Source organism: Phocoena phocoena, chromosome 2 (genome assembly GCF_963924675.1).
Source record: "Phocoena phocoena chromosome 2, mPhoPho1.1, whole genome shotgun sequence".
Classification (NCBI taxonomy): domain Eukaryota; kingdom Metazoa; phylum Chordata; class Mammalia; order Artiodactyla; family Phocoenidae; genus Phocoena; species Phocoena phocoena.
Genome location: NC_089220.1, coordinates 158,825,883 through 158,850,531, shown reverse-complemented (window position 1 = coordinate 158,850,531; position 24,649 = coordinate 158,825,883). Strand labels below are relative to the sequence as shown.

The window sequence follows — 24,649 nt, the reverse complement described above, 5'->3', positions numbered from 1 at the left end:
CCCCCACCCAAATTCCTCATTAGAATTAACAGAGTGTAAGCTGCCATGTTAAATGAAAAGCAAGCAACTCTCTAAGTCCATATACCCCAAATCCACCACTTCCCTAAATCTTTCCTTGTCATACCCCAAGCTTTATGTAGTATTTCTATTACGCATCCTTTACTTAGCAAATATTTGTAGCACTCTGTGCCACACACTGTTCTACATAGTTTATATCAACCTATTGAAATTTCATAACAACCTCTGAGGTAGGTACTATTATTATGTCCATTTTGCAAATGGGAAACTGAAGTGTGATAGCTCACTTTATGTGTCAACTTGGCTAAGCCACGGTACCCAGATATTTGGTCAAACACTGATCTAAATGTTGCTGTGAAGGTATTTTTTAGATAAGATTAACATCTAAACCATTAGACTTTGAGTAAAAGCTGATTACCCTCCATCATGTGGGAGGGCCTTATCCAATCAGCTGAAGAGAAAAAAAATTGAAGTGTCATCTCTTTCTCCTCCAAAGAGGAAGGAATTCTACCTCTTCACTGCCTTTGAGCTTGAGCTGCAACATCAACTCTTCCTGGAGTCTACAGCCTGCTGGCCTACCCTGCAGATTTTGGACTTGCTTGCACCATAACCATGTAGGGCAATTCCCTAAAATAAATCCCCCTCTCTCTCTCTCCACACACACACACACACACACACACACACACACACACACACACACACGCACACACACAGACACAGGCAGACAGACAAACACACACACACACTCTATTGTTCTTTTTCCCTGAGAACCCTAACTAACAGAACAGGTAAGGTAACTTGGCCAAGGTCATAAAGCTCATAAGTGCAAGATCTGGAATTCAAACCCAGGTACTCTGAACCCAGAGACTGTAATTCTTAAGTCACTGGGTTCAGTGATTCCTGAATGAAGAGAAAATGTCAAGTTATTTACTCACCAAGTAGACATTGTTTGCTGACTGCAGTGAATAGTACAAATGCACAATGAAAGGACTTTTGCTTAGGGCCAGGGCATCCCTCTCAGCTTGTACTTGATGAGTCATATTTTTGTTGATCATGTCTGCTTTTTTGACAACCTGTAGTACATAACATGACAATAGACACATCCATTTTATTTTTTATGACAAAGTATTCTCAGGTTTCCTAGTTGCCATCATGAAAACAATCAGAGAGAGAAAACACAGATGTTGTTTGGACCTCACATTGCCAGTGGGAAACTCTGCTAGAAAAACAGCTAATATGGTGAAAACAAAACAAAACTTTCTTTAACATAGAACTGCTTATCTTGGTATCAAGTGGCAAAAGTATCACATCCCTTTTGATAAGGAAAAAGATGTAAGCAGATGCTCCCTGACTACCCTACCTATTGGTAGAAAAAAAATTCTGTTCTGTTCTTCTTACAACTAAGCCAAAATATAGTAATGTTCCTAATACGTCCCCAGATAATCAGGAATGTAGGCATAGAGAAATAGTAGCTAATTCTCTTTTTAAATTTCTGGTTCTTTGATGGATGGAAATAGAAACAGAAAGAGAAAGAATGTATGTTTGTTTGCCTGGGAAAAAAATTTCTTAAAAACGGTTAGAGTTTACTTAAACTTAATAGTCTCAGATGCTGTGTTATAGAAAATAACTAACCATTCTTTTTAAATCTCAAGGTAATTGGTAAGGAAGCAAAACTATAATCTACATTAAAATTGGAGCACTAGGGCTTCCCTGGTGGCACAGTGGATAAGAATCTGCCTGCCAATGCAGGGGACACAGGTTCAATTCCCGGTCCAGAAAGATCCCACATGCCGCGGAGCAACTAAGCCCGTGCGCCACAACTACTGAGCCTGTGCTCTAGAGCCTGCAAGCCTCAACTACTGAGCCCGCGAGCCACAACTATAGAAGCCCATGCACGCAGAGCCCGTGCTCCGCAACAAAGAGAAGCCACCGCAGTGAGAAGCCCACGCACCGCAACAGAGTAGCCCCCACTCACTGCAACTAGAGAAAAGCCCGTGCACAGCAACGAAGACCCAATGCAGCCAAAAATAAATAAATTAAAAAAAAAAACTGGAGTACTAAACTGAATAGTTAGTAACATTGAGATCAATTCTCAGGAAGATTACAAGTCAAAAAAAGGCATATTTCTTCCAAAGATTCAATAGAACATGTAATAAAATCATTAATACGCTGTAAATTCCAGCCTTAGAGCCTTTCCCTAAGAAAACAAAGGAAACTGACAAAGCCAGTCTGAAACATGATTTCACCTATCATTCCACTAGATTGCAAGCTCTATGAGGGCTTTTCGTTTTGTTACCACTGTACCCAGACTCTACACAGAAAGCGGATATCCACAAATACTCATCAAAAAGTGTATTGGTGTTTTCATTTCAACAGCTAATAGTGACTGGTTAGTATAATAGAAGGAAACGCAAAAAATCTTGGGAACATATGAAGCGAGAGAGAATTAATTTCAATAGGGTGGGTCTGAAAGGTCAGGAGAGGTTTGAAGGGGGGCTAAGATGAACCTTAATACACAAATAACATAGGTGGAGAAGAGCAGAGAAGGGTGGAAGGAAGACACTTAAGGAGGAAACAGAATAAACATAAATTTGGAAGCAAGACAATACACAGCATTCAAGGACTAGCCAATTGTCTGGAGTGGCTAGAACATAGAATATGTAGAAGATACAGTGGAAACTTAGAGCCAGAACTTGGAGCATGACTGCTTTTCTAAGGAGTTTGGACTTTAGCTTGCATGGCACAGCCAAAGGAATAAAATAGTGATTCCAGTTAGGGGCCTGTTCCAATAGACTAGGTTACTAGTTACTAGGTTACAGTAATGAAGGCCTGATGAACCTTAAAAACATCATGTCAAGTGAAAAAAGCCAGATGCAAAAGATCATATATTTCATGATTCCATTTATACGCAATGTCCAGAAAAGGCAAACCTACAGTGATAGAAAGTAGACTGATGATTACCTGGGGCTAGGGGTGTTAAGTGGGGGAGACATTGCAGATGAGCAAGAGAGGTCTTTTCAGGGTGATGGGAATGTTCTAAAATTGGAATGTGGTCATGGTTACTCTATATTTAATTTACTAAAAACTGAATTGTACTTTTAGAAAGAGAAAGAAAGAAAGAAAGAAAGAAAGAAAGGGAAAGAAAGAAGAAAAGAAATGGAAAAAATGAAGTCCTGTACTTGGGCAGACTTGGGAATGGAATGGAAGGGGTAATACGAATGAATATGAGACAGAATTGACAGGCCTAGTTGAGAGAGAGAATATACAGATGAAGCAGAGAAAAGTTAAAATGCCTGAAGTTTCTAGCTTGAAATGACAGAGATGGTGGTATTATTACATGGAGAGAAGGAACACAGGAGGCAGTTAGGTGGAGAGGATTGTTCGAAGTTAGGCAAGCACAATTCCGAGGTGCCTGCTAGATAGTCACGTAGCAATGTCCGACAGGAAGTTGAAACTGCATCAGACTGCTGGCTTCTTTCACTCAGTGCTGAGATGTGAGTAATCTGAAACTATGGGAGTGGATGAGAATCAAGAGTGGCCAGAACAGCTTCAAATATATTGAAAGCTCTTGAATGCTTTGAATGATATATACTACTGCAAGGATAAAGGAGTGATTTGGGACATATTTCAGCTCCGTCCTTAAATATAAGTACATTCTAGAGTTATACAATGAAGAGAAAAGTGGGGTTTAATGAGATCTTTTTGTCATATAGGTCAGAAGTTAATCTACATCACAGCATGCTGACTACAGTCAATCCTACATTGTATATTTGAAAGCTGCTGAGAGAGATCTTAAAAGTTCTCATTACAAGAAAAAAAATTTGTAGCTGTCATGATGGTTGTTAACTAGACATTGTGGAGATCACTTCGCCATAGACAAATACTGAATCATTATGCTGTACACCTGAAACTAGTAAATGTCAGTTACATCTCAACAAAAAAATGAATCTGTCAAACTGATAGAATTAAAATATAATATGGAAATAACTGTTTCAAATTTAAAGTTTCAACCCTAATCCTGGTAAAGCCCAAATTAGTAAAAATGATTCAGAAGTTCTGGCGTCTCCTAAGCGTTCGCGGTGCGAAGAGAAGGGCGGGGCAGAGGTGGCACCGACTTGCCCGCGCTGTCACCCCAAGTGAGAAGTTATCCCCACAGGGCTCCGGAGGTTTCAGTGAGCCAGGCACCCGTCTAGTCGTTCCAGCGGCCCTGGGGCCTGCCCAGTTAAGGGGGCGGGAAGGAGGACGCAAGGGCCGGCCTCTTTCGCTTTCTTTATTCCTTGACTCTTACCTTCACCGCGTACAACCTGTTGCCTTTCTGCCCCAGATACACCTTCCCGAAGGCGCCGCGGCTAATGGGCTTCACTATGGTGAACTCTTCAATGGAGGGAGGTCGTGGCACCGGGATCCTATTCACGAACTCCCCTGTCGGCGTGCCTCCTCCACCCTCCATCTCGCCGCCGGCGGTGGTCTCCATAGCAGGCCAGCCCGGACGCAAGTCTCTAGCAGCGACCAAGAGCCCTTCCGGAGCCGCAACTCCCGCCAACTGGTTTCAAAGCGGGGCTCCGCCCACGCCGCTCTTCGGCCGTGATGTCACCCCGTCGCTGCGCACGCCACGCCCAATCCAGTACGGCCCCGCCCCTGTCACCTGCTCTGCGTCGACGCAGAAGGCAAAGAACGTGAAGGCGTGGCAGCTGGGAAATTCTTGAACCAACCAGACTCTTCCAGGGTGACAGCGGCTCACTAACCTCGTTTGTAGTGACGGGGCGGGGGGGGGGGCCACAAATAGTTCTTGGCAGACGGGGAAAGGGATTACGGGGGCTTGATTCTGAATCGAGGGATTTGAAGAGTTTTCTCCCGACCTCCAAACGAGGCTGGTGGGACCCGGCCCTCATCCCACTTTTTTTTGTTTTGTTTTTTTAAACTCCTTTACGGCCTCCCACCCGCGAGAGAAACGTAAACCAGTTCGGTCTGGTCCGTGAAACAATGGCCAGTGAAATCACAGAATGTGGAGAAACTGGATGAGCAGGATGCGCATGACTGGTCCTGTAATTTGACATTTTAACAGGATGTAATTTGCCTATCTGAAATAAGAGCTTTTTATTGTGGGGAAGATAAAGAGCACTTAATTGTAGCAAAAGAGGTTATCATAGCTCAAGGCCCAGTCAGAACAGGAGAATATATTGTAAGTCTGATAACAAAGTTGGAGAAAGATTTTAACAGGGTCCGTGTCTTTCCCTTTTAGAAAGAAAACTACAGCCAATGAGCTTTGGGGCTCCGGCGCCTGCATTACTCAACGTGAACGTGAACTACCTTGGGGGGCGTCAGCTGTCCCCGAAAAGGCGGAGCGTTGACGCACGCCCCTGGGTGGTGGCCTCACCTGCCCCGGAAGTACTGTTGCGTTAGCGCCTTGCCTTCCGGGGCAGATTGTCTGTCTTTGCAGCAGCTGTAGGGAGGGGAGGCCATTTTCCGTTTCTAGAAGAGTGAGGGCGAGAGGAGAGAGAAAAGAGGGGGAAAAAAAGGGCTCAGCGCCTCCCCGCCGGGCCGTGGACAAGAGGGACAGTTTCGGCAGGCGGGTGAGGTCGCTGACGGCCTGGAGAAGATGTTTTCGCTGTCGAACACCGTTCAGCCCCAGGTGGGTCCGGCATCCAGTCCATTTTTCTCCCCCCCCCGCCCGCGTTTGCCGTTTGCGTTTCTTGGAAGTGGTTTCTCTTACGGGATCGTAGGAGGGAAGCGTTTAATCCAGTTGGAGTCCTGGGGTTGAGAAGGGATCGGGGCGACGCTGAGAGTAAAGGGCTGACGATGAAGCAGAAGCAAAATAGGAGCGTGATGGAGATCATGGCTTATTGATTTGATTGCGTGGAATTTTTGCTACAGAATCCATCAGGCATTGTTCAGTGCTAGACCTTCTGGGGTGGGGGTGGGGAGGGGGCAGGGGAAACGTCTGCCGTAGATGTAAAGGGAGCAAGTGATGTTTCTTTTCCATCCTTCCGCCTCTTCAAAGACTTCCGTCTTCACAGCCCGGATTCTCTACTCTTTCTTTTAAATGGAATTTAACCCAAACATGCTATAAAAATTTGAATAATCTTCTATGAATGCTTTCCCTCTTTTTTTGACCAAAAGTAAGTAATGAATATATATTGATATATTTACGTTATTGACTGCTTGCACTTAAAATTTTGATTCAGCCTCCTCCCCATCTTTTCATTTTTGAAGCAAAAGGGCAGAGAAAAAAGATTCCAAGCGTTTTTATTTTTAACTCTTCTTTCAGGAGTAATCACCGGTGATGTTTTGTTCTTAGTTCATTTAAAAATCTTTTTTGATGGTGACAGATTTTTTTTGAGAGTTCTTCACAGTTTTGCAAATAAACAGTTTTTGAAAACATTCCGTTTTAAAAATAATTTTTGATGTTCTTTAGTTTCTTGGTTAAAGCATATAATTATGTTCCTCTGTGTAACCTCCACTCCCTTTTGTTTTGTTTTGAATTTTGCTAATACTGGTGGGGTAATAAAAAATAAAGTGGTTAGTTATTTATTGGGCATCAGTAATGTGCTAGGTGAACAAAGCAAATGTGGAATCTTGATGATATGAAGTAAAAAATGAATAGGAGTTAGCCAAGTGAAGAGTGAATAGATATGAACAGGTAGACAGAACATCTGGAGGTTCTGAGATAGTGACAAGCCTAGTTGATTGGAGGAACAGGAATAAGGCCAGTGTGGCTAGAGCGTGGTGATTAAAGGGCCAGTGACGGAAAGGAGTTGGGGAGAAGACATGATGCAGATCATACAGGGTGTTACAAGAAGGGACTTTGGGCTTCATTTTAAGTTTGTTGGAAACCATTGAATGCTTTGAAGCATGTTAAGGAGTAAAATGATCAGATTTACATTACAGTCTATTACAGAGTAATAGATTACTCTGGCTTCTTGCTGTGTGGAGAATGTTGAAGGACAGAGTGGAAATGTTTTCAGTTTAGGATGTTATTGCACTAATCCAGAGAGGGATAATGCACCGCTAAGTGGTGACAGTGGTTATGGAAAGAAGGGGATGAGATTTATTTTGAAAAAAAGAACAGAGGGAATTCCCTGGTGGTCCAGTGGTTAGGACTCCCTGGTCGGGAAACTGAGATCCCAGAAGCCGCGCGGTGCCGCCAAAAAAGAAAGAAAAAAGAATAGAATTTCATGAGGGATGATGGAAAGAGGTGTTTCTGGGTTTGATCAGCTGGATGCAAGTAGGTGTTATTTACCAAGATGACCGGTGTCTGGAGGAGTCCTACCAGTCGTTTGAAAAAGAATTTGACTTGGCTTGCTGAATACAACATTAAACCTTTTGAAACTGAACTGCAAGAAATTGATGTCAAGAAGACCCGATTTTAGGAGAATTTATCATTAGCTGAATGGAGTTAGTGGTATGCAATGTCGGTAGAGGTAGTGAAGGAATTTTCTGTACTATAGGCAGTCCTAACTGGACTCACGTAGGACTGTTAATATGACACAGAAGTTCAACCTTTTCATTGAGGAGAGATCAAACCATCTTTTAGCAGTTTAAATTCTTTATTGAATGAGAAGAGGTACAACTAATTAAAATAAAACTTTTCAAGGTTGTAGACAGGGAATTCCCTGGTGGTCCAGTGATTAGGACTTCACACACTCGCTGAGGGCCCAGGTTCAATCCCTGCTCAGGGAACTAAATTCCCAGAAGCCGCACAGGGAGGCCAAAAAAACAAAAACAAAAAATGTATAGACAGAAAATATGTATCTTAAAATAATTTGATTCCTATAGTTTTTTGTTTGTTTGTTTGTTGTTCTTGTTTTTTGGTCACGCTGTGCAGCTTGTGACATTGAACCCAGGCCCTCAGCAGTGAAAGCGTGGAGTCCTAACTGCTGTACCGCCAGGGAATTCCCTGATTCTTGTAATAGTTTTAAAAGAGCTTATCGTTCCTTTCTGACTCTAAAAATAATACACGCTAATTGCCAAAAATCCTGAAAAGAAAAATATAAATAAGGAAGATCACCTATAATTTCATAACCCCAATAGATCACATTTTAGAATAAGTTCTTTCATCCTTTCAACTCTACACAAATATGTGTATGCATACTTTAAAAAAAAATGTTACATAAAGGTTTATGGCTCGCTTTTTTCATTTAAAAAACAATGTTATGAATTTATTTCTGTATCAGTAACCATGGGATGAAAAGTCTTTAAGTGAAATCTGGAGTCAGATTATCTGTGTTAGAATCCTTCTTCCTATAGTACTTTCTTGCTGAGAAAGTGTGATAGAAATGTAATAGTAACTAATGTTTATAGTTGTTAGGAGGATTAAATGAGATAATATAAGTAAAGTACATAGTTCAAAATGTGGCATATAATAAGAGCCCATTTAATTTAATCATTTACTCAACAGGTATTTATTTAGCATCTACTGTGTGCATTATTGCACTGGGATACAGTATTGAATGAAATAGAGGAAGTAAGGTAGAGCAAAATAAAATATAAAGTGTTAAGTTATATTAAGTATAACGTAAAAACAGTTTATATTAAATAATTTATAAATAAAACAGAAAAATAATAAAATAGAGGAAAAAAACCTTGCCACATGAAACTTATGCTCCAGTGGGAGAATGTGGTATAATAAATAAAAACTATTTGGTCTTTGTTCCCAGTTCTTGGCACAGAGCTCCTAAAACCCTTGAAATTTCCTGTGATGGGCGTGTCTTTATTCTTAAAGCCCCTCCTTGGATCACACCTGGATTTACGCTAATGAGGTGACTTAAACTGGGGTTTCTAGTAAACAATATATAGGTAAATAAGTAAGTATATGAAGTGTGTTAGATAATGAAAATGTCAAGAAGAAAAAATAGAGCAGAGGAAAGCAATAAGGAATATTTTTTAGGGGAGGGTTGCTGAAATCTTACATAGGTTGTCCAGGGAGATGCATGAAAAGATGACTTGTGAGTTAGGAACTGAAGGGAGAGCAAACTATGTGACTAACTGGACAGGGGAATAAACAACAGTGCAAAGTCCTCGAGGTGAGGGCCTGCCAGGTGTTTTCCAGGAACAGAAAGGGGGATGCGATGGTGGGAGCAGAGAGAAGGAAGGGGAACTTAGTGGTGGATCAATTCGGAGAGGTGATGAAGAGCCAGGGAGGGCTTTCTGTGTCATCGTTGTTAGGATGTTGACTTCTATTGTGAGAATAGCCATTGGAGGGTTTTGAGCAGAGGAGTGATGAGATCTGACTGGCTTTAATAGAGCAGATTCAGGGAGAGAAGTTAGGATGCAGTTGTAAAAATCCACATATGGATGATGGTGACTTAGAATAGGGTGGTGCAGTGGGGAAGTTGAAAAATATAAAATTCTGGGTATATGCTTACTTCTTTCATGTCTGCGAAATATTTCATTTTTGTGGTGGTATCATTTGTGTAGCCACTCCCCTATTGGACATTTCTAGCTTTCCACAAATTTTTAAATATTTTGATGAAAACTGTCTTCTGTGTATATGCAAGCATAGATCGTTACTTACTAGATTATTTCCTTGGAATAAATCCCTAGAAGTTAGATTGCTCGAATGGTGAAATGTATGTATTTTTAATACTTTTGCTGTATATAACCCCTATACTATCCTGAAGGTCAGTTTTCTTCCTACCAGCAATAACCTGAGTATTTATAATTTTTAATGTATAGTTTTGATATACAGTGTATATTTAACTTTTTACAATACCCAATCCTGACAATAAAAGAGTTTTTTTTCTGTTTTTATTTTAAAAAGCACTACTTATTTTCAGCTTCTGTCTTTTTATAGGTTACAGTTCCTCTGAGTCATCTCATCAATGCCTTCCATTCACCGAAAAACACATCTGTTTCTGTCAGTGCATCAGTTTCTCAAAACCAGCATCGGGATGTAGTGTCTGAGCATGAGCCTCCCAGCAGTGAGGTAATAGTTTTTACCCTGGGTGTGTGAGAAAGTTTTTTTGGTTTAGTACATTGTAAACATGCCTGAAATAACTTTCTATGTTTAGGCATTTGTAACAGGGTGATTTCTATCTTCAGCTTAATCTCCCTTTTACGATTAAAGATGTCCAACTCTGGCTTTGTTGTACATATAGAAATATTGCTTTGTTTTATTTTTAACATTTAATTTATAAAAAATTTCATGTGGCAGTGTATTGGTATTCACTTCCTACGTTACTGCTTGTGTAATATCATTTAGATATTCTTTTGTGTTGCTTCAGTGGTAGCAGGGAACCTACAGTTAACTCCATAATTCCCATAATTTTCAGGAAAGACAGAATAGCAAGAAGTTATCATCTACCGCCTTATAGGAGCTTTCAGTGTAATTGAACAATTAGAATATAGATACCTGAAAGTGAAATGTATAAGCTACGAAACCGTACTTTGAGTATTCAGAGAATTATAAAATCATTGTGGCCTAGGATATAGCGAATTCCCAACCTAGGAACCTTGTGTTTACAAGATTCATTAATAAGATAGTTGCTTGTAGCTCAGAATACATTTTTCATAGTAAACATTATAATCTATAGTTAAGTTTCTCAGAAGCCTCTTTAACCATAAATAGCTTATGTTCTTAGTCCTGATATCAGGGGCTATGGCAAAGGACAGTAGAGGAGGAGTTGAAAAAAAAGTTTGCCGGACTTCCCTGGTGGCCCAGTGGTTAAGACTCCACGCTTCCAATGCAGGGGGCCTGGGTTTGATCCCCGTTCGGGGAACTACAATCCCACATGCCACGTGGCACAGCCAAAAAAAAAAAGTCTGCTTTTGGTGGGGGTGGGATGGGGGGTGGTTGTGAGGTGAGTCTTGGGATACAATTTTACTTAGATGAAAAGTTTGTCTTTATGCTTTCCTTTTTTTTTCTTTTTTAATTGATTAATTATTTTTGGCTGTGTTGGGTCTTTGTTGTTGTGCGTGGGCTTTCTCTAGTTGTGGCGAGTGGGAGCTACTCTTCTTTGCGGTGTGCAGGCTTCTCATTGCGGTGGCTTCTCTTGTTACGGAGCACGGGCTCTAGGCGTGCAGTCTTCAGTAGTTGTAGCTCGTGGGCTCAGTAGTTGTGGCTCGCGGGCTCTGGAGCAGAGGCTCAGTAGTTGTGGCGCACGGGCTTAGCTGCTCCACAGCATGTGGGATCTTTCCGGACCAGGGTATGAACCCGTGTCCCCTGCACTGGCAGGCGGATTGTTAACCTCTGTGCCACCAGGGAAGCCCCTATGTTTTCCTTTTATATTACCTGCCAAATTCCTATTGCCTCTGTCTATAGGCAATCCATTCTTGTCTTCTCTTTGACACCCTTCTTCCAATTTACAGCCCGAGAGCTTTCCTAATGATAAGACTGCATGTATCAAAATTGCTACATGCAGCAATATTATGTTCAGTTTAGAAATTTTGGAAAATATTATGTAGGTAGAAGAAATTAAATTAACCTATGATCCTGCTTCTCTTTTTCTCACTTGTACTTTTATATTTTATAATAGTTGGATCATACTGTATATGCTGATTTAGATTTTGCTTGATCATTTAATAGTCTTAGGAACTTTTTATTCCATACATTTTCTGTATTTTTAATGACTTTCAGAGTGTTCATTTTATGATGTTCTCTTGTTGGATATTGTTTCCAATTTTTTGCTGCTCTGAACAACACCATTTGTACTCTCCGTGGTGCTAAATGTTTGACTATTTCATCAAGTGAAATGGCTAGGTCAGTAGTGAAGTACATTTTGGGGGCTTGAAAAGTAGCTAAACTCTAGAAGCCAATGTTGAGCTTAAGACTAATGGTCTCAGATACAGAATTGATGTCTTATCCTCTGATTTACCTTCATTATTCCTATGGTTTATCATTGATGACTGTTTGTTATTGCTTCACAAACATTTTCATTCTTCCTAAGCATCCTCCGTCATCTCTACTCGCACTTCCTTTGCTCTGAGGTTACATTGCTTTCATCAAGTCTTGCTCATCCAAACACCCACTTCACAGTGCAAGCAAAAAACTTTCAACTTCCTTCAAGCTACTGACTTCTTTTCCTGTTGCTTTCAGACTTCTTGAAAAAGTAGTACTCTGAACTTAACATCTGTTCTTGCTAAACTTTTATTCATACTACATCCCATTGTAGTTTGGCTACTACTTTTACCATTTTATAGACTTGTTTTGGTATATTTTGTTGACTTCCTTAGCAGTAAGTACAGGCCTTTTTTAAAAATCCACATCTTTTTCAGCTTTTCCTTAGCATTTGACCTTGCTGAACATCCACTGCTTTCAAAATACTTTCATAAATTGAGTGATACTACATTGATGGGTTTTTTTTTTTCTCTTTCTGTTTTGCTGGGCGTTCTTTTTTTTTTTTTTTTTTTTTGCTGGGCGTTTTTATCGCCAGCCTTTTACATAGTGTGTGTACATTTATCTGTAATCTAATTTTCATTTTGCATAGTTTCCCAGATTATATATCTTAATGTCTATATATATTTATATGCTGATAACTCCCAAATCTATCTCCAACTCTAAAGTATCTCTAAAGTTTTAAAGTAATTACCTGGTGGCTTATTAAAATACCCCTCTGGATAGGCTCCAAGGACCTCGAAATTAAGATGTCTAAAACTGAGCTGCTTCCCCAGATTCCAGTGTTTTGTTTTGTTTTTTTTTTTTTTTGTGGTACACAGGCCTCTCACTGTTGTGACATCTCCCGTTGCGGAGCACAGGCTCCGGACACACATGCTCAGCGGCCATGGCTCATGGGCCCAGCCGCTCCGTGGCATGTGAGATCTTCCTGGACCGGGACATGAACCCATGTCCCCTGCGTCGGCAGGCAGGGGATAAGTTTAGTTTAATATTTTAAAAACCCTGGTCTAATGGGATTAGAATAACTAGGGATTGGCTAGTAATAAGTAAAGAAAATTCAAATATATAGGACTTGCGGATTCAAGAAGCAGCTAATCCTCCCAGGACTGAGAGCTTCCCAGGAAGAGTTCTCCACCCCTGGGCTGAGGTTCTGAGGTTGTTGGAGAGGGAATGGCCTTGGCTCACTGAATGGCACAGGAGTCACTGGTGCCATGCCAGCTGAACCTGATGGAAATCTGCCCCCTTGGGTACCAGGAGAAGCTGTTCATGGGGATGTGTGTTACTGGAAAAGCTGCTGGGTACTGCTGGCAACTGTGCACTGTAGGAACCAGGCTTTGGAGAAGCTGCACCAGTGGCAGGAACCACTCCTGGAGAAACCCATGGGTGTTATGTTGCACACAAAAGCCCGCTGAGTGAACACAATAGCCTGAACCAGGAGCAGAAACTCCTCCTACAATGTCTCTCCAGTGCCCTCTACTGACAGCTTAATGTTCTAACCAACAAAGGAAAAATATTCAAAGGGCCCAGATCCATGAACATGGAGCCAAAAAAAGGATGAAGAGGAGCTAAGAGACAACAAATCAATAACCAGCACATCCATCCTTCTCCATCACAATCCCTATACTGTACTGGTTTCTTCAAATGTCTGTTGTCTGTGACTTGGTATTTGCATCCTTCTTAGTCAGGGCTCAGTTCGGGTTCATACCATTTTTCTCTTGTTACATCAGCCTTCTGTTCTGCAGCTTATCATCTTTGTCTTCTATTTTCTTCCTGTAAAACAAAACTAATGATATTAGCTATAGAATTAAATTCAAACAAGGCTCTTCACAATATGGCCATAGTCCATCTTTCTAGTGCTTTCTTTGGTCACTAAACTTTTTATTGCATCTCAAACATTCCAAGCCCTTTGATGACTTTTTGTTTGCCCTCTTCCCCAAGGTTTCTGCCCCCATCATTTGTGAATTAAGTGTTATTTCAGTGAAGCCTTATCACTTAGGAAATTAGTTGTTGTGTTCTCTTATGACTTTTTAAAAAAATATCTCTGTAATAGCAGTTACCTTATTGTATGATAATTATCATATTCATATGTACCTTATTTCTCTTTATGTTCCTAGGACTTGATACTCATTATGTAAAGGGCATACATTTCTGTCTTAGTTAAAAATCTGCATTTCCCTTTGTATTATAAATAGACTTTTTGGTTTCCCTATTTTAAAAGATAAAATATCTTTGTAGTTCTTGAATATTGTAGTCCTTCTGATTCCATTATAATAATGTGGTTTATATTCTACAGTTTTTATTACCTTAAAAAGCACCTTTTAATGGCTTCCCTGGTGGCGCAGTGGTTGAGAGTCCTCCTGCCGATGCAGGGGACACGGGTTCGTGCCCCGGTCCAGGAAGATCCCACATGCCGCAGAGCAGCTGGGCCCGTGAGCCATGGCCTCTGAGCCTGCGCGTCCGGAGGCTGTGCTCTGCAACGGGGGAGGCCACAACAGTGAGAGGCCCGCGTACCGCAAAAAAAAAAAAAAAAAAAATTCACATTGTTTCAATTGATAAGTACTCTTCAAGTTAAATAGCTTGATAATAATGCTTACTTGATATAAACAGCAAGGACCTACTGTATAGCACAGGGAACTATATTCAATATCTTGTAATAACTTGTAATGGAAAATAATCTGAAAAAGAATACATATATTTATACGTATATAAGTATATGTATATATAACTGAATCACTGCTGTATACCTGAAACATTGTAAATCAACTATATGTCAGTAAAAAAATAAAAATTAAAAAATAATAATGCTTACTTGGTTGAATTAATCTTTTACAGCCTATACTTAACTTAAGGGACCTTGGATTATCTGAATTAAAAATTGGACAAATTGATCAACTGGTAGACAGTCTACTTCCTGGAATTTGTAAGGACAAAAACGTTTCTTCCCATTGGCATACATCTCATGTATCTGCACAGTCCTTCTTTGAAAATAAATATGGTAAGTTAATATATTTTGTGTCCCAATGAAGGTAAGCCATTACAGTACTATTGATAATTTAATTGATACCACTTATTTTTTTTTGATACCACTTATTAATACACCTCTGGTTTCCAGTGTTTCATTACATTGTTGATTAGAGGTTTTTTTTGTTTTTTTGTTTTTTTTTTGATTAGAGTTTTGAAATTGTCTCTAGGAAATAGCAATTTTTTTGTTTCTCCGTGCTCTTAGCTAAAAGTAACTTTAGCTAGACATATATATTTTTACCTCTTGGTTTGAATTTAATTTCATTGGCAGCTATATTTGTAGATCATATAAAAAAAGATAATCCAAAGGACAAGTGATAGACACTAATATGATGAAGAAATGTGATTAAATTTGCAATGCTTTTAGATAAAAATACAAAAAGCAGAGTCATACATGGGCAAATGAAAGGCAAAACTCATTTTGGTTTTTCTAATATTCGGTAAAATTATTTGTTGTATTTCATGACTTTTTTGTTTGACCGTTAGAAAATTTACTTTTTACAATTTCCCTCCAGGTTGCTTAGATATATTTAGTACTTTACGTTCCTCTTGCTTGTACAGACAACATTCAAGAACTCTTAAACGAATTTGTTCAGATCTTCAGTACTGGCCAGGTATGAAGCAACAGTTGTACTTATTTTGAAAAAAATAATAGATTTATTTAATCTATTCAGATTTGTCTTTTTAAATGATATTAATGATTAGAAACATTCATTTGTAGCTCACAGTAGAACTTGGAGAATATTTGGAATCAACTAGTTTGGGTATATCTGTGTAACTTTTAACCTGGGAAATATAACTAAATTTTGAATGTGAGTGACAAGTGCCACAGTAAAGGAAACTCTAGGGAGCTCACGTATACCTGCTCCAAAACAATTAAGCACATTTGTTTACTCCTCTCATTTTCAAAATCCCATTGCAATGACAAAAAAAGATAAAAATAAGAAAAAAGTCAGGGCAGCAGCAGAGGGGTTTTGTAAATGGACCAGAAATTTAATGACTTTCTGGAACTTGTAAAGTAGACAAAACCCCATTGATATCAAAATCCAATATGTATTCATTCATATTTATTTAATATCAGGCACTACTGATAGGTGTTAGGCGAGAGTGATAGTTATGTAACTGAAAAAGACATATGTTATCAACCCTCATGATGCTTATAGTAGAGTGACATGAAAGAGGTGTGTAATGCTAATTCCAGTAGAACTTAGGAAAAATCCCCAAGTTCTAAGTCAATAATAGTGAGCTCTGGGGTAGCTGATTTAGTGAAACAGTTGAAAGATTGCGAAAAGTTGGCCAGTCACAGAACAGATCTGGCTTGCAACTTTTAGACAAAAGAACACATCTCTAATAAGGTGTCCGTGTGTGTATGTTGAAAGGGGACTCCTGGTTTTAGGATTGATGCCAAAGAGAGAAACAAGATAGTAACCCAGGTTACTTTGGACTTGAATCATACACTAAAGGTACCTGCTCATTTACCATAAGTCTATGTTTTGTAGTCTAAATATATTTACCACTTTGATAGTTTTGAGGACTCCTGTCTGCAGTCAGTACTGATCATTGTGTTCTTCTTTACAAATACAAATGGTTTGCAAGAATCTCCATGTTTGAGGAAATTTTATAGCATGAAGGAGAGGCACCAGGTTGGGCAAAGAAATCTCTTTTGTAGTTCTTTGAAGAAATGGTTAATGTAGAAGACAGAAGAATACTTAAGAAGGGATGATACACTCAGTTTTAAATATTCAAGGAAGAAAAAAACTGAGCATGTATTAGGGTATAAAAAATATCTTAATAACTTTTAAAAAAGTTAAAACTCAAAGGTCAGATTCTCAGATCATATGATAAAACTGAAGTCAAATAATAGAAAAGATACCTAAAAAAAATTCCTAAATATGTGGAAATGTTTAAAGATACTTTTCTAAGTGTCTTGTGGCTGAAGGGAATTGAAAACAAATTACAGACAATTATTCCTGAACCACACTGAAAATCTGCATATCTAAATCTTTGGGTTGAGGACAAACTGAAGCTGAAAGCATTGTATGAATTTTAGGAAATAAGGAAGATGGGAAATAAATTGATTAAATATTTATTTTTAGAATTTCTTTAAAAGAACGTGAGAAATTAATATGGATAAGACACATTAAATTAAATGAATATAATGGCAAGAAATGGTTTTACTTAATTTAATCAAGAATCAATTTAATTTGAAAAGAAAATAGAACAAACAGTCTGATTAAGAAATGATGAGAAAATACAGTGTTAGAAGTGAAAAGTGGGAACTGTCACAGATAATGAAGATTTTAAAATTGTAATGTATATAATTTTATATTGTAAATAAAAATATGTTGAAACATAATTATTTGAGTTATAAATTACTAGCAAAATTGACCCAGGAAGAGATAAGACAATAACTATAGAATTTGAAAGATAATATCTTTCAAATATAATCTCTTTGCCCCAAAGGCACTAGGCTCAGATGGTTTTATGGCTGTATTCTGTTTTCCAAGGTCAGGAGTCTTCCTGTTATTTAAAACTTTTTTAATAAAGAAAAAGATAGACTAGGCTTCCCTGTTTATTCCATGAGATGACTGATACTAAAATATTAGTACAAAAAGAATACAATAGATTAATTTCCCTTAATCTAGATATAGAAATCCTAAGTAAAGTCTAAAAAAGCACATATAGAAATATCCTAAAAATTATGATTAAGGAATACAAGAATGATTTAACATTAGGAAGTATGTTAATTTATCATGTTAATTGATTAGACAAGAAAAGGATTATTATTTGTGTATGATAAAAAGGCATGTGATATATATGCTAATTATTATGCTTCCTAAAAACTTGTAGAATAGATACTTTTAAAATTTCTGAAGTGTATCTGTTAGGTTCTCATTAATATGAGAAACAGGATATCTAGTATCCTGTTTTTGTTCAGTAATTTGAAGATCCTGAAATATCTGATTAAAAAGAAAAAGGAAGTTTTATATAAGTTAAAGGGGGCAAACTTATAATTAGGTGATACAATTGTTTACCAGAAAATTCAATAAAATCAACTGAAAGGCTGCCCTGGTGCCATAGAAGATAAATGCATAAAAATCAATCGCTTTTTTTTTTTTTTATCCTAGCAATAGGTTTTATTTACAGTTCGTTCAAAATCCATGAACTCTTGTATCCTGACAAGAAATATGCAACATGATATATATATACACACACAGATGTATATATGTATGCATATGAAACCTGACTGAAAGAAATAAAAGAAGAGCTGAGTAAAATAAAGTGAGAGAGTACTGTAGTCCTTTTCAGAAGAACTTAGTGTTCTAACATTATCAATTTGCACCCAGATTTTCAGTGCAACTCCAATCAAAACTCGAAACATTGGTTAGGAAAATAAAGAGTTGATTTTAAATTTGGGCATAAAAAGGGAATCAGATTATTTTCTTACACCTTAAAAAGTTCCAAAGAACTGAAAACAAGTAGAAGTATTAGATGAAGTCAGTAAACTGCCTTTAAAATCTTAGTGTGAGGATGAGACTCTTTAATCAAAGCACAGTGAACAAACCACTAAAGATTAAAAGACATGGCTTCATTAACCTTACAAATTACTGTATCACTTAACTAAAGACAAAGACATTAAAATGTTTGAAATATACATGACTAAAAGTATATCTTAAAGTATATCCATATTCTGCAAATGAAAATGGAAAAATATGAAAGGTCATGAGTGCTCAGTTCACTAAAGAAATAAAAATAATCAATAAAAATTAAAAATGTGGGCTTCCCTGGTGGCGCAGTGGTTGAGAGTCCGCCTGCCGACGCAGGGGACACGGGTTCGTGCCCCGGTCCGGGAAGGTCCCACATGCCTCGGAGCGGCTGGGCCCGTGAGCCATGGTCGCTGAGCCTGCGCTCCGGAGCCTGTGTTCCGCAACGGGAGAGGCCACAACAGTGAGAGGCCCGCGTACTGCAAAAAAAAAAAAAAATTAAAAATGTTTTCAAAAATTTTCCTCACTTCTAATCTGAAATGCAAATTGAAACAAAATGTTACTTTCTGCCCATCAGATTTTGTACAAATTAAAAAGATTTTTATTTATATTCAGTGCTGCAAAGGATATGGAGGAAAGGACACTCATTCATTTGTGGGTGTATAAATTCTTGACAGCATCCTTTTGGAGGACAGTTTCTTAGTGTTAAACAGTTCAAGTCTCACAGTGTCACTTTTAGGAATGTAGTCTGTGTGTGATGAAAGATAACATGTACAAGATTTTTAACTGCAGCATTATTTTTAGCAATAAAAACTAGGAAACAGCTAATGCCCATAGTAGGGAAGTAGAGGAGTAAATTGCCATACCCTGATACATGGGAAAACTGTAAACAGCCATTAAACTGAATGCACTGCCTCATCTCTTCTGGAAAATGTCCATGATAAATTGTTAAGGGAAAGAAGACAATTGCAAAAGTTATGTACTATTTTTATAGAAAGAGCATGTTTTAATACATAGAAGTATAGTTATGGAATTGTTCAATTGGTTACTTCTGGAACATTTCAGCACACTTGTAATTAAAGTCATTAAAACGGATTGAATCTATAAATCAACTTTACTTTTTCTTGGTAATTTTAAAATGTAATAACAACAAAGAACTGTGTTTAAAAAATGAGATAATAGCCAGGGTGTATGGGAATAGTGTCAGAGTTTTGATTCTTACGCATTTTCCTTATAAAAATTAAAAATGAGAAGTAAATGTGATACTGTTTGATTCAGTTTTCATACAGTCTCGGGGTTTTAAAACTTTAAAATCAAGGACACGACGTCTACAGTCCACTTCTGAAAGATTAGCAGAAACACAACATACAGCACCATCATTCGTGAAGGTAATTAGACCTTTTATGCTGTTGTTTGAAAAAGCAGTAATTTTCAAGTTATTAAAAAGAACGTTCAATATCTGATTTCTATTGCTGACTAATAGATTTTCTTCCATCTTTCCACTTAGGATAAAGGATTAATATCCTGTGTAATCAATATAGCTAGAACTCTCCTGGGTGCCATGCTTATCTTTCCATTAGCCTGTTAGACATCTTCCTCTGTTTTTTTTTTTCCCCTGTCAGTCTACACCTGCTTATGTATTCTTGGATAAGTAGCATCCACGCAAGCTAGAAACCTGCTGGACAGCTATGATCTGTCCATCTTCTCTCACCTCCCACATCCATTAATCACTAAAATCCTGTTGATTCAGCCTCTTAAGTATTTATTTCTTAAATCTGTCTTCATCTCCAGTCCCACTGCATAGATAGACCATAGTTATTTCTTGCCTAGATTCCTCTCATAAACACTCATTTAGTCTCCTTGCCTTTAGTTTTGCTACCTTTAGCCCAGCCTCCAGACTGCCATCCACCAGACTGTCTGAAATGTATCAGTGTAATGGTTGTGTTCCTCTGCTTTATTGTCAGACTTCTGCCGTGTATACATATGGCATTTCATCATTTGGCATTCTGCCTACCATTTTTGTGTTCTTATCTTTCAGTGTGCCCCCTCCTCTCCTCCTATCCTCCTCCTCTCTTGGTTTTTTAAAGTCCTGTCAAACAAGATTGTTTATAGCTCTTGAGCACTAAAGGCTGCTGTTTCATGGCTCTGTCAAATTATTCATGCTCTGTGCTGCCGTGGTTCAGCTGTGCCATTCTCTGTAAGGCCTTTACTGACTTCTTAGGTAGCAGTTGTTTTACCACCATACCTAGTACCTCTAACATAGTATCAAAATGATTTCAAAAACTTAGTTATTTGTGTATCTCTGCCCAATAGACTGAAAACATTCAGATGATTGATTATTTATCTTTACATCTTCAGAACTTATACAGGACCAAGTATATGCAAGGTGCTCAGTAAACATTTAATAAATGAATGAGGTTTTTCCTCCAGCAGAAATAAAGGAATGTGACCTATTCTAAGCCATTAGAACCCTAAGTCAACATGTGACCTGTTAAATGTTTTCAGTGTAGTTAGTGGTCTTATGTAGAGAGTTTCTCTATATTAATTGATGCAAGTATAGGGTCCAGTGTTAGTTTCCTAGCCATTGATTATTTATTGTTGAGTCTTAATTCTTCACATTGACAATAAAAATTTTTAATTCTAGAATTTTAATGAATTTTTTTGTGAGTGGTGGTTATATTTTGGGGGAGTATTATCTGTATAATCAGCTGATACTGATGTATTGTTTGCGTATTTAGGGGTTTCTTTTGCGGGACAGAGGATCAGACGTTGAGAGTTTGGACAAACTCATGAAAACCAAAAACATACCTGAAGCTCACCAAGATGCATTTAAAACTGGTTTTGCAGAGGGTTTTCTGAAAGCTCAAGCACTGACACAAAAAACCAATGGTGAGTTGATTTGACAGCATCCATATTTAGGGAAGAATATCTGAAAGAAAGTTATAGTCCTGCCTTTAAGTGATTATAATAACTTTTCTAACAATTTCCCAACATTTTATTGGTTATATTTCGTTATATTTGTATCTTAAGCTGTGGTGTAGAAGTGGGAATATCTGCTGGCACTTTTCACTTTCTGAAGTGAGAAGCCAAAGTCAGCGATAGAAGCATGAGTGGCTTCATGAAGTTTTTGGTAACAGGTGCTGAAAGGCAATCATGGAGATTATGCAAAACATGCCAGGCTCCAATATTGCATGTGGTGAAATGTGATTACCGTCAGTAACCTAATATTTGCATTTCATTGATATGTCATTTCTCATTGATATAATTTAAGGCTTTTTCTTTTTTCTCCAGATTCTCTAAGAAGAACTCGCCTGATTGTCTTTATTCTGCTGGTAGTTGGCATTTATGGACTCTTAAAAAACCCATTTTTATCTGGTAGAGGCTCTTTATATTTATCTGACTTTTTTTTTTGTCTTTTATATACTCATTTCTTTTTCATAGTTGGTCTATCTAAGGCTTAGAGATAAGAAAACATTAATGTTTATAGTTCCAGGGTCTAGGTCTTTCATTCCTAAGTCAAGACTTCTCGGATTGGGTCACTTTAAGATTGTTTTTTGCATTGAAATTAAAGTTCCAAGGATTATGTTAGAGTTGTTTTTTGCATTGAAATTAAAGTTCCAAGGATTATGTTAGAATGGAAATGTTAGATCTACTTCTGGTAGTGGTTAGTTCCCCAGATTTTTAGAATATGATACCTATCCAATAATAAAATTTTTAAAACATGCAGAAGAATTTTATAATAGCAATACAAAGTGTAATAGTCATCTGTTTCAAAGACAATAATAAATTGAATTTTGTAAAAATAAACTTATATGGAAAATTACTTTAAATAGAGTCCCAGATTTTCTCAGTTTGCAAGTCTAAAATGAAGTAATAATGTCAGGTTTAAGCAGTTCCAATTGCTTTTTCAACTATCATTCAGTTTTTACCCCGTGTTTTCTCCTTTCTTTATGATGGATTACCTTGAGAGAAAAAAACTGATTTACAATTAAGAACATTGGTTGACCTGTATAAGGAATCATTCCCAGAACTTGCATGTAGCCCCAGTTATTTTAAAATTTGTTAGTGACATCAAACCTGAGATGAGGTTTTAACATCTAGGAATAGCCTTTTTATATCTAGATCTGCCTTCTCTTGTCTCCGTTTTTTCAAAAAAAAACCAATATAGGGATGATAGGTGATATCAGCAGGGTGGTGGAGGGGTGGGATGAGCTCTGATGATTATTCCTTTGTGTTTCTTAATTATGTACAATGGAGTTTGAGAACCACTGGTTTAAATTTTTATTATTCGATATAAGAAGAGGAAAATTCTTGTCATTTTATTATGAATCATTTATTCCTTGAATACCATCTCAAAATCCAGAAGACCTAATATCTACTCCTCACACTGATTAAATATATGTGAACTTAGATATTTAATTTTTCTGGGCTTTCTTGCATCTGAAAAATAAGGTAGTTAGTATTTTATGAATCTATCAAATATGTAAACATTTGTTTATGTCCCTTTAGTCCGCTTCCGGACAACAACGGGGCTTGATTCTGCCGTAGATCCTGTGCAGATGAAAAATGTTACCTTTGAACATGTTAAAGGAGTAAGTTAAAAAGTTTACCTTGATCTCCTCAAACATTATCTTAATTGTATTTTATTATTCTAAAGGTTGAAATAATAGAAAATATATATATTGGTCTCTGCCCCATGTTCCTGGCACAGACGTCCTAAATAAAACCCTTGTCATTTCCAAAGTGCTAAGAGCACCAGGAGCATCTTTTGTTTTACTGTTTGGTCTTTGACCCCGGTTCCTGACACAGGGCTTCTGAGTCCCTTAGAATTTCCTGGGTGATAGCAGTGTCCTTTGTTCTTTTTTTTTTCCGCCTTGGCCACACTGCACGCAGCTTGCCGGATCTTATTTTCCCAACCAGGGATTGAACCCGGGCCCATGGCAGTGAAAACTTGGAGTCCTAACCACTGGACCACCAGGGAATTCCTGCAGTGTCTTTTGTTCAAATGAGGTGGCTCTGGGTGGGTGCCTGGATGGGGGCTGGTCACCAGAAGGACCCAGCCATGATTAGGGCCTTAGAACTTTCACCTCCACTCTGTTCTCCAGAGAGGGGAGAGGGGCTGGAAAGGGAGTTAATAATTGATCATGTTTATGTGAGGAAACTCCCATAAAAATCCCAACAGATCCGGGTTCAGGGAGCTTTCAGTTGGTGAACACATGGAGGTGTGAGGACCGTAGCGTTTTCAGAGAGGACGTGGAGGGGCCTGTGCCTCTTCCTATGTCCCTTGCCCTACCTGTCTCTTCCTCTGGCTGTTCTGAGTTATATCCTTTCATAATAAACCAGTAGTCTAGCACCTAAACTGGTTTCCTGAGTTCTCTGAGCTGCTCTAGCAAATTAATCAAACACAAGGAGGGGTTGTGGGAACCTCCAATTTATAGCCAATTGGTAGAAGTACAGAAACAACCTAGATTTGGCATTGGCAGCTGAGGTGTATGTGTGTGGTGCTAAGTCTTGTGGGACTTTGGCCCAAAGATGTGTTTCACATTCACCCCTTCCCAGGTACTTTCTTTTTAACGCTGCCCAATGTACTTGAGCTTTCTTACTGAGAGTTATTTAAAGTTGTGTAATGTGAGGTTGCAGGTTGGCTGCGAATATGTTATTACGCCAGTGTAATTTAAAATAAATAAATATGTGAAAGTACACATGCAGAGGCATTTTTAATTTACATTGGTAGCCAACATTTTTAAATTGAAGTTTCACCCACAAAAAGATTTCCGGATTGTTTGTTCATTTGTTTTTTGAACATTGAAGCCTGGAGTGCTAGGCCTGTATTTTTTGGCAGAGCCACGTTGTGGTTGTCTTTAAAGGGACTGTTGCTTTCCAGTTCAGCACATTGCCACCACTATTGTTTTACATCTGGCCTTCTGCACTCATTGATTGATACCGTTTTGCCACTAGGAATTTGCATTTGTGACTTCTGGTTATATGCTGACTAGGAAAATGGCTCACCATTTCTGATAGGCATCTTAATCTTATATCAGAGTTTTAAAGTTGAACTCGTTTTCTGATTGCCATTTTTGTTGGCCAGATTGGGCTTTATTTTTGCTAGGGATCTCAATTCTGCAATATTTTATATTTTGGAGATTAAATCTCTTAAATTTTTTTTACCACAGCCATTTATAAAACAATATTAGTACGCTATAGCTTAATTTTTGTCACTGTCCTTTGGCATTTGTCAGGAACTAAATCGTTTATAATCTAGTAGTAGTTCCTTGTAATGAAAATGATCTCA

General features: G+C 38.1%; 2 protein-coding genes across 8 annotated transcripts in view; one reads left to right on the top strand and one right to left on the bottom strand.

The window, feature by feature from the left end:
• Positions 1-4,585, bottom strand: part of MASTL (microtubule associated serine/threonine kinase like) — a 32,622-nt gene extending 28,037 nt beyond the window's left edge. For 4 of the 5 annotated variants that reach the window (XM_065871562.1, XM_065871564.1, XM_065871563.1 and 1 more), the window contains exons 1-2: positions 4,307-4,492; positions 954-1,091 (exon numbers count right to left, since the gene is read on the bottom strand). In XM_065871562.1, the coding sequence (XP_065727634.1) occupies positions 954-1,091; positions 4,307-4,492 (324 nt within the window). Of the gene's footprint in view, positions 1-953; positions 1,092-4,306 lie in introns of all 5 variants that reach the window. The other variant, XM_065871566.1, reaches the window with a different exon arrangement.
• An 867-nt stretch (positions 4,586-5,452) lies between these two features.
• YME1L1 (YME1 like 1 ATPase) overlaps positions 5,453-24,649 on the top strand; it is a 30,399-nt gene continuing 11,202 nt past the window's right edge. The window contains exons 1-8 of one of the 3 annotated variants that reach the window (XR_010657827.1): positions 5,453-5,650; positions 9,812-9,943; positions 14,684-14,846; positions 15,388-15,486; positions 19,636-19,745; positions 21,096-21,246; positions 21,649-21,732; positions 22,867-22,949. Coding sequence is in view for 2 of the 3 variants with exons in the window: in XM_065901161.1 (XP_065757233.1) it covers positions 5,618-5,650; positions 9,812-9,943; positions 14,684-14,846; positions 15,388-15,486; positions 19,636-19,745; positions 21,096-21,246; positions 21,649-21,732; positions 22,867-22,949 (855 nt within the window). In the remaining variant the exon portion in view is untranslated. The remainder of the gene's footprint in view (positions 5,651-9,811; positions 9,944-14,683; positions 14,847-15,387; positions 15,487-19,635; positions 19,746-21,095; positions 21,247-21,648; positions 21,733-22,866; positions 22,950-24,649) is intronic. The other 2 variants (XM_065901161.1, XM_065901168.1) reach the window with 2 other exon arrangements.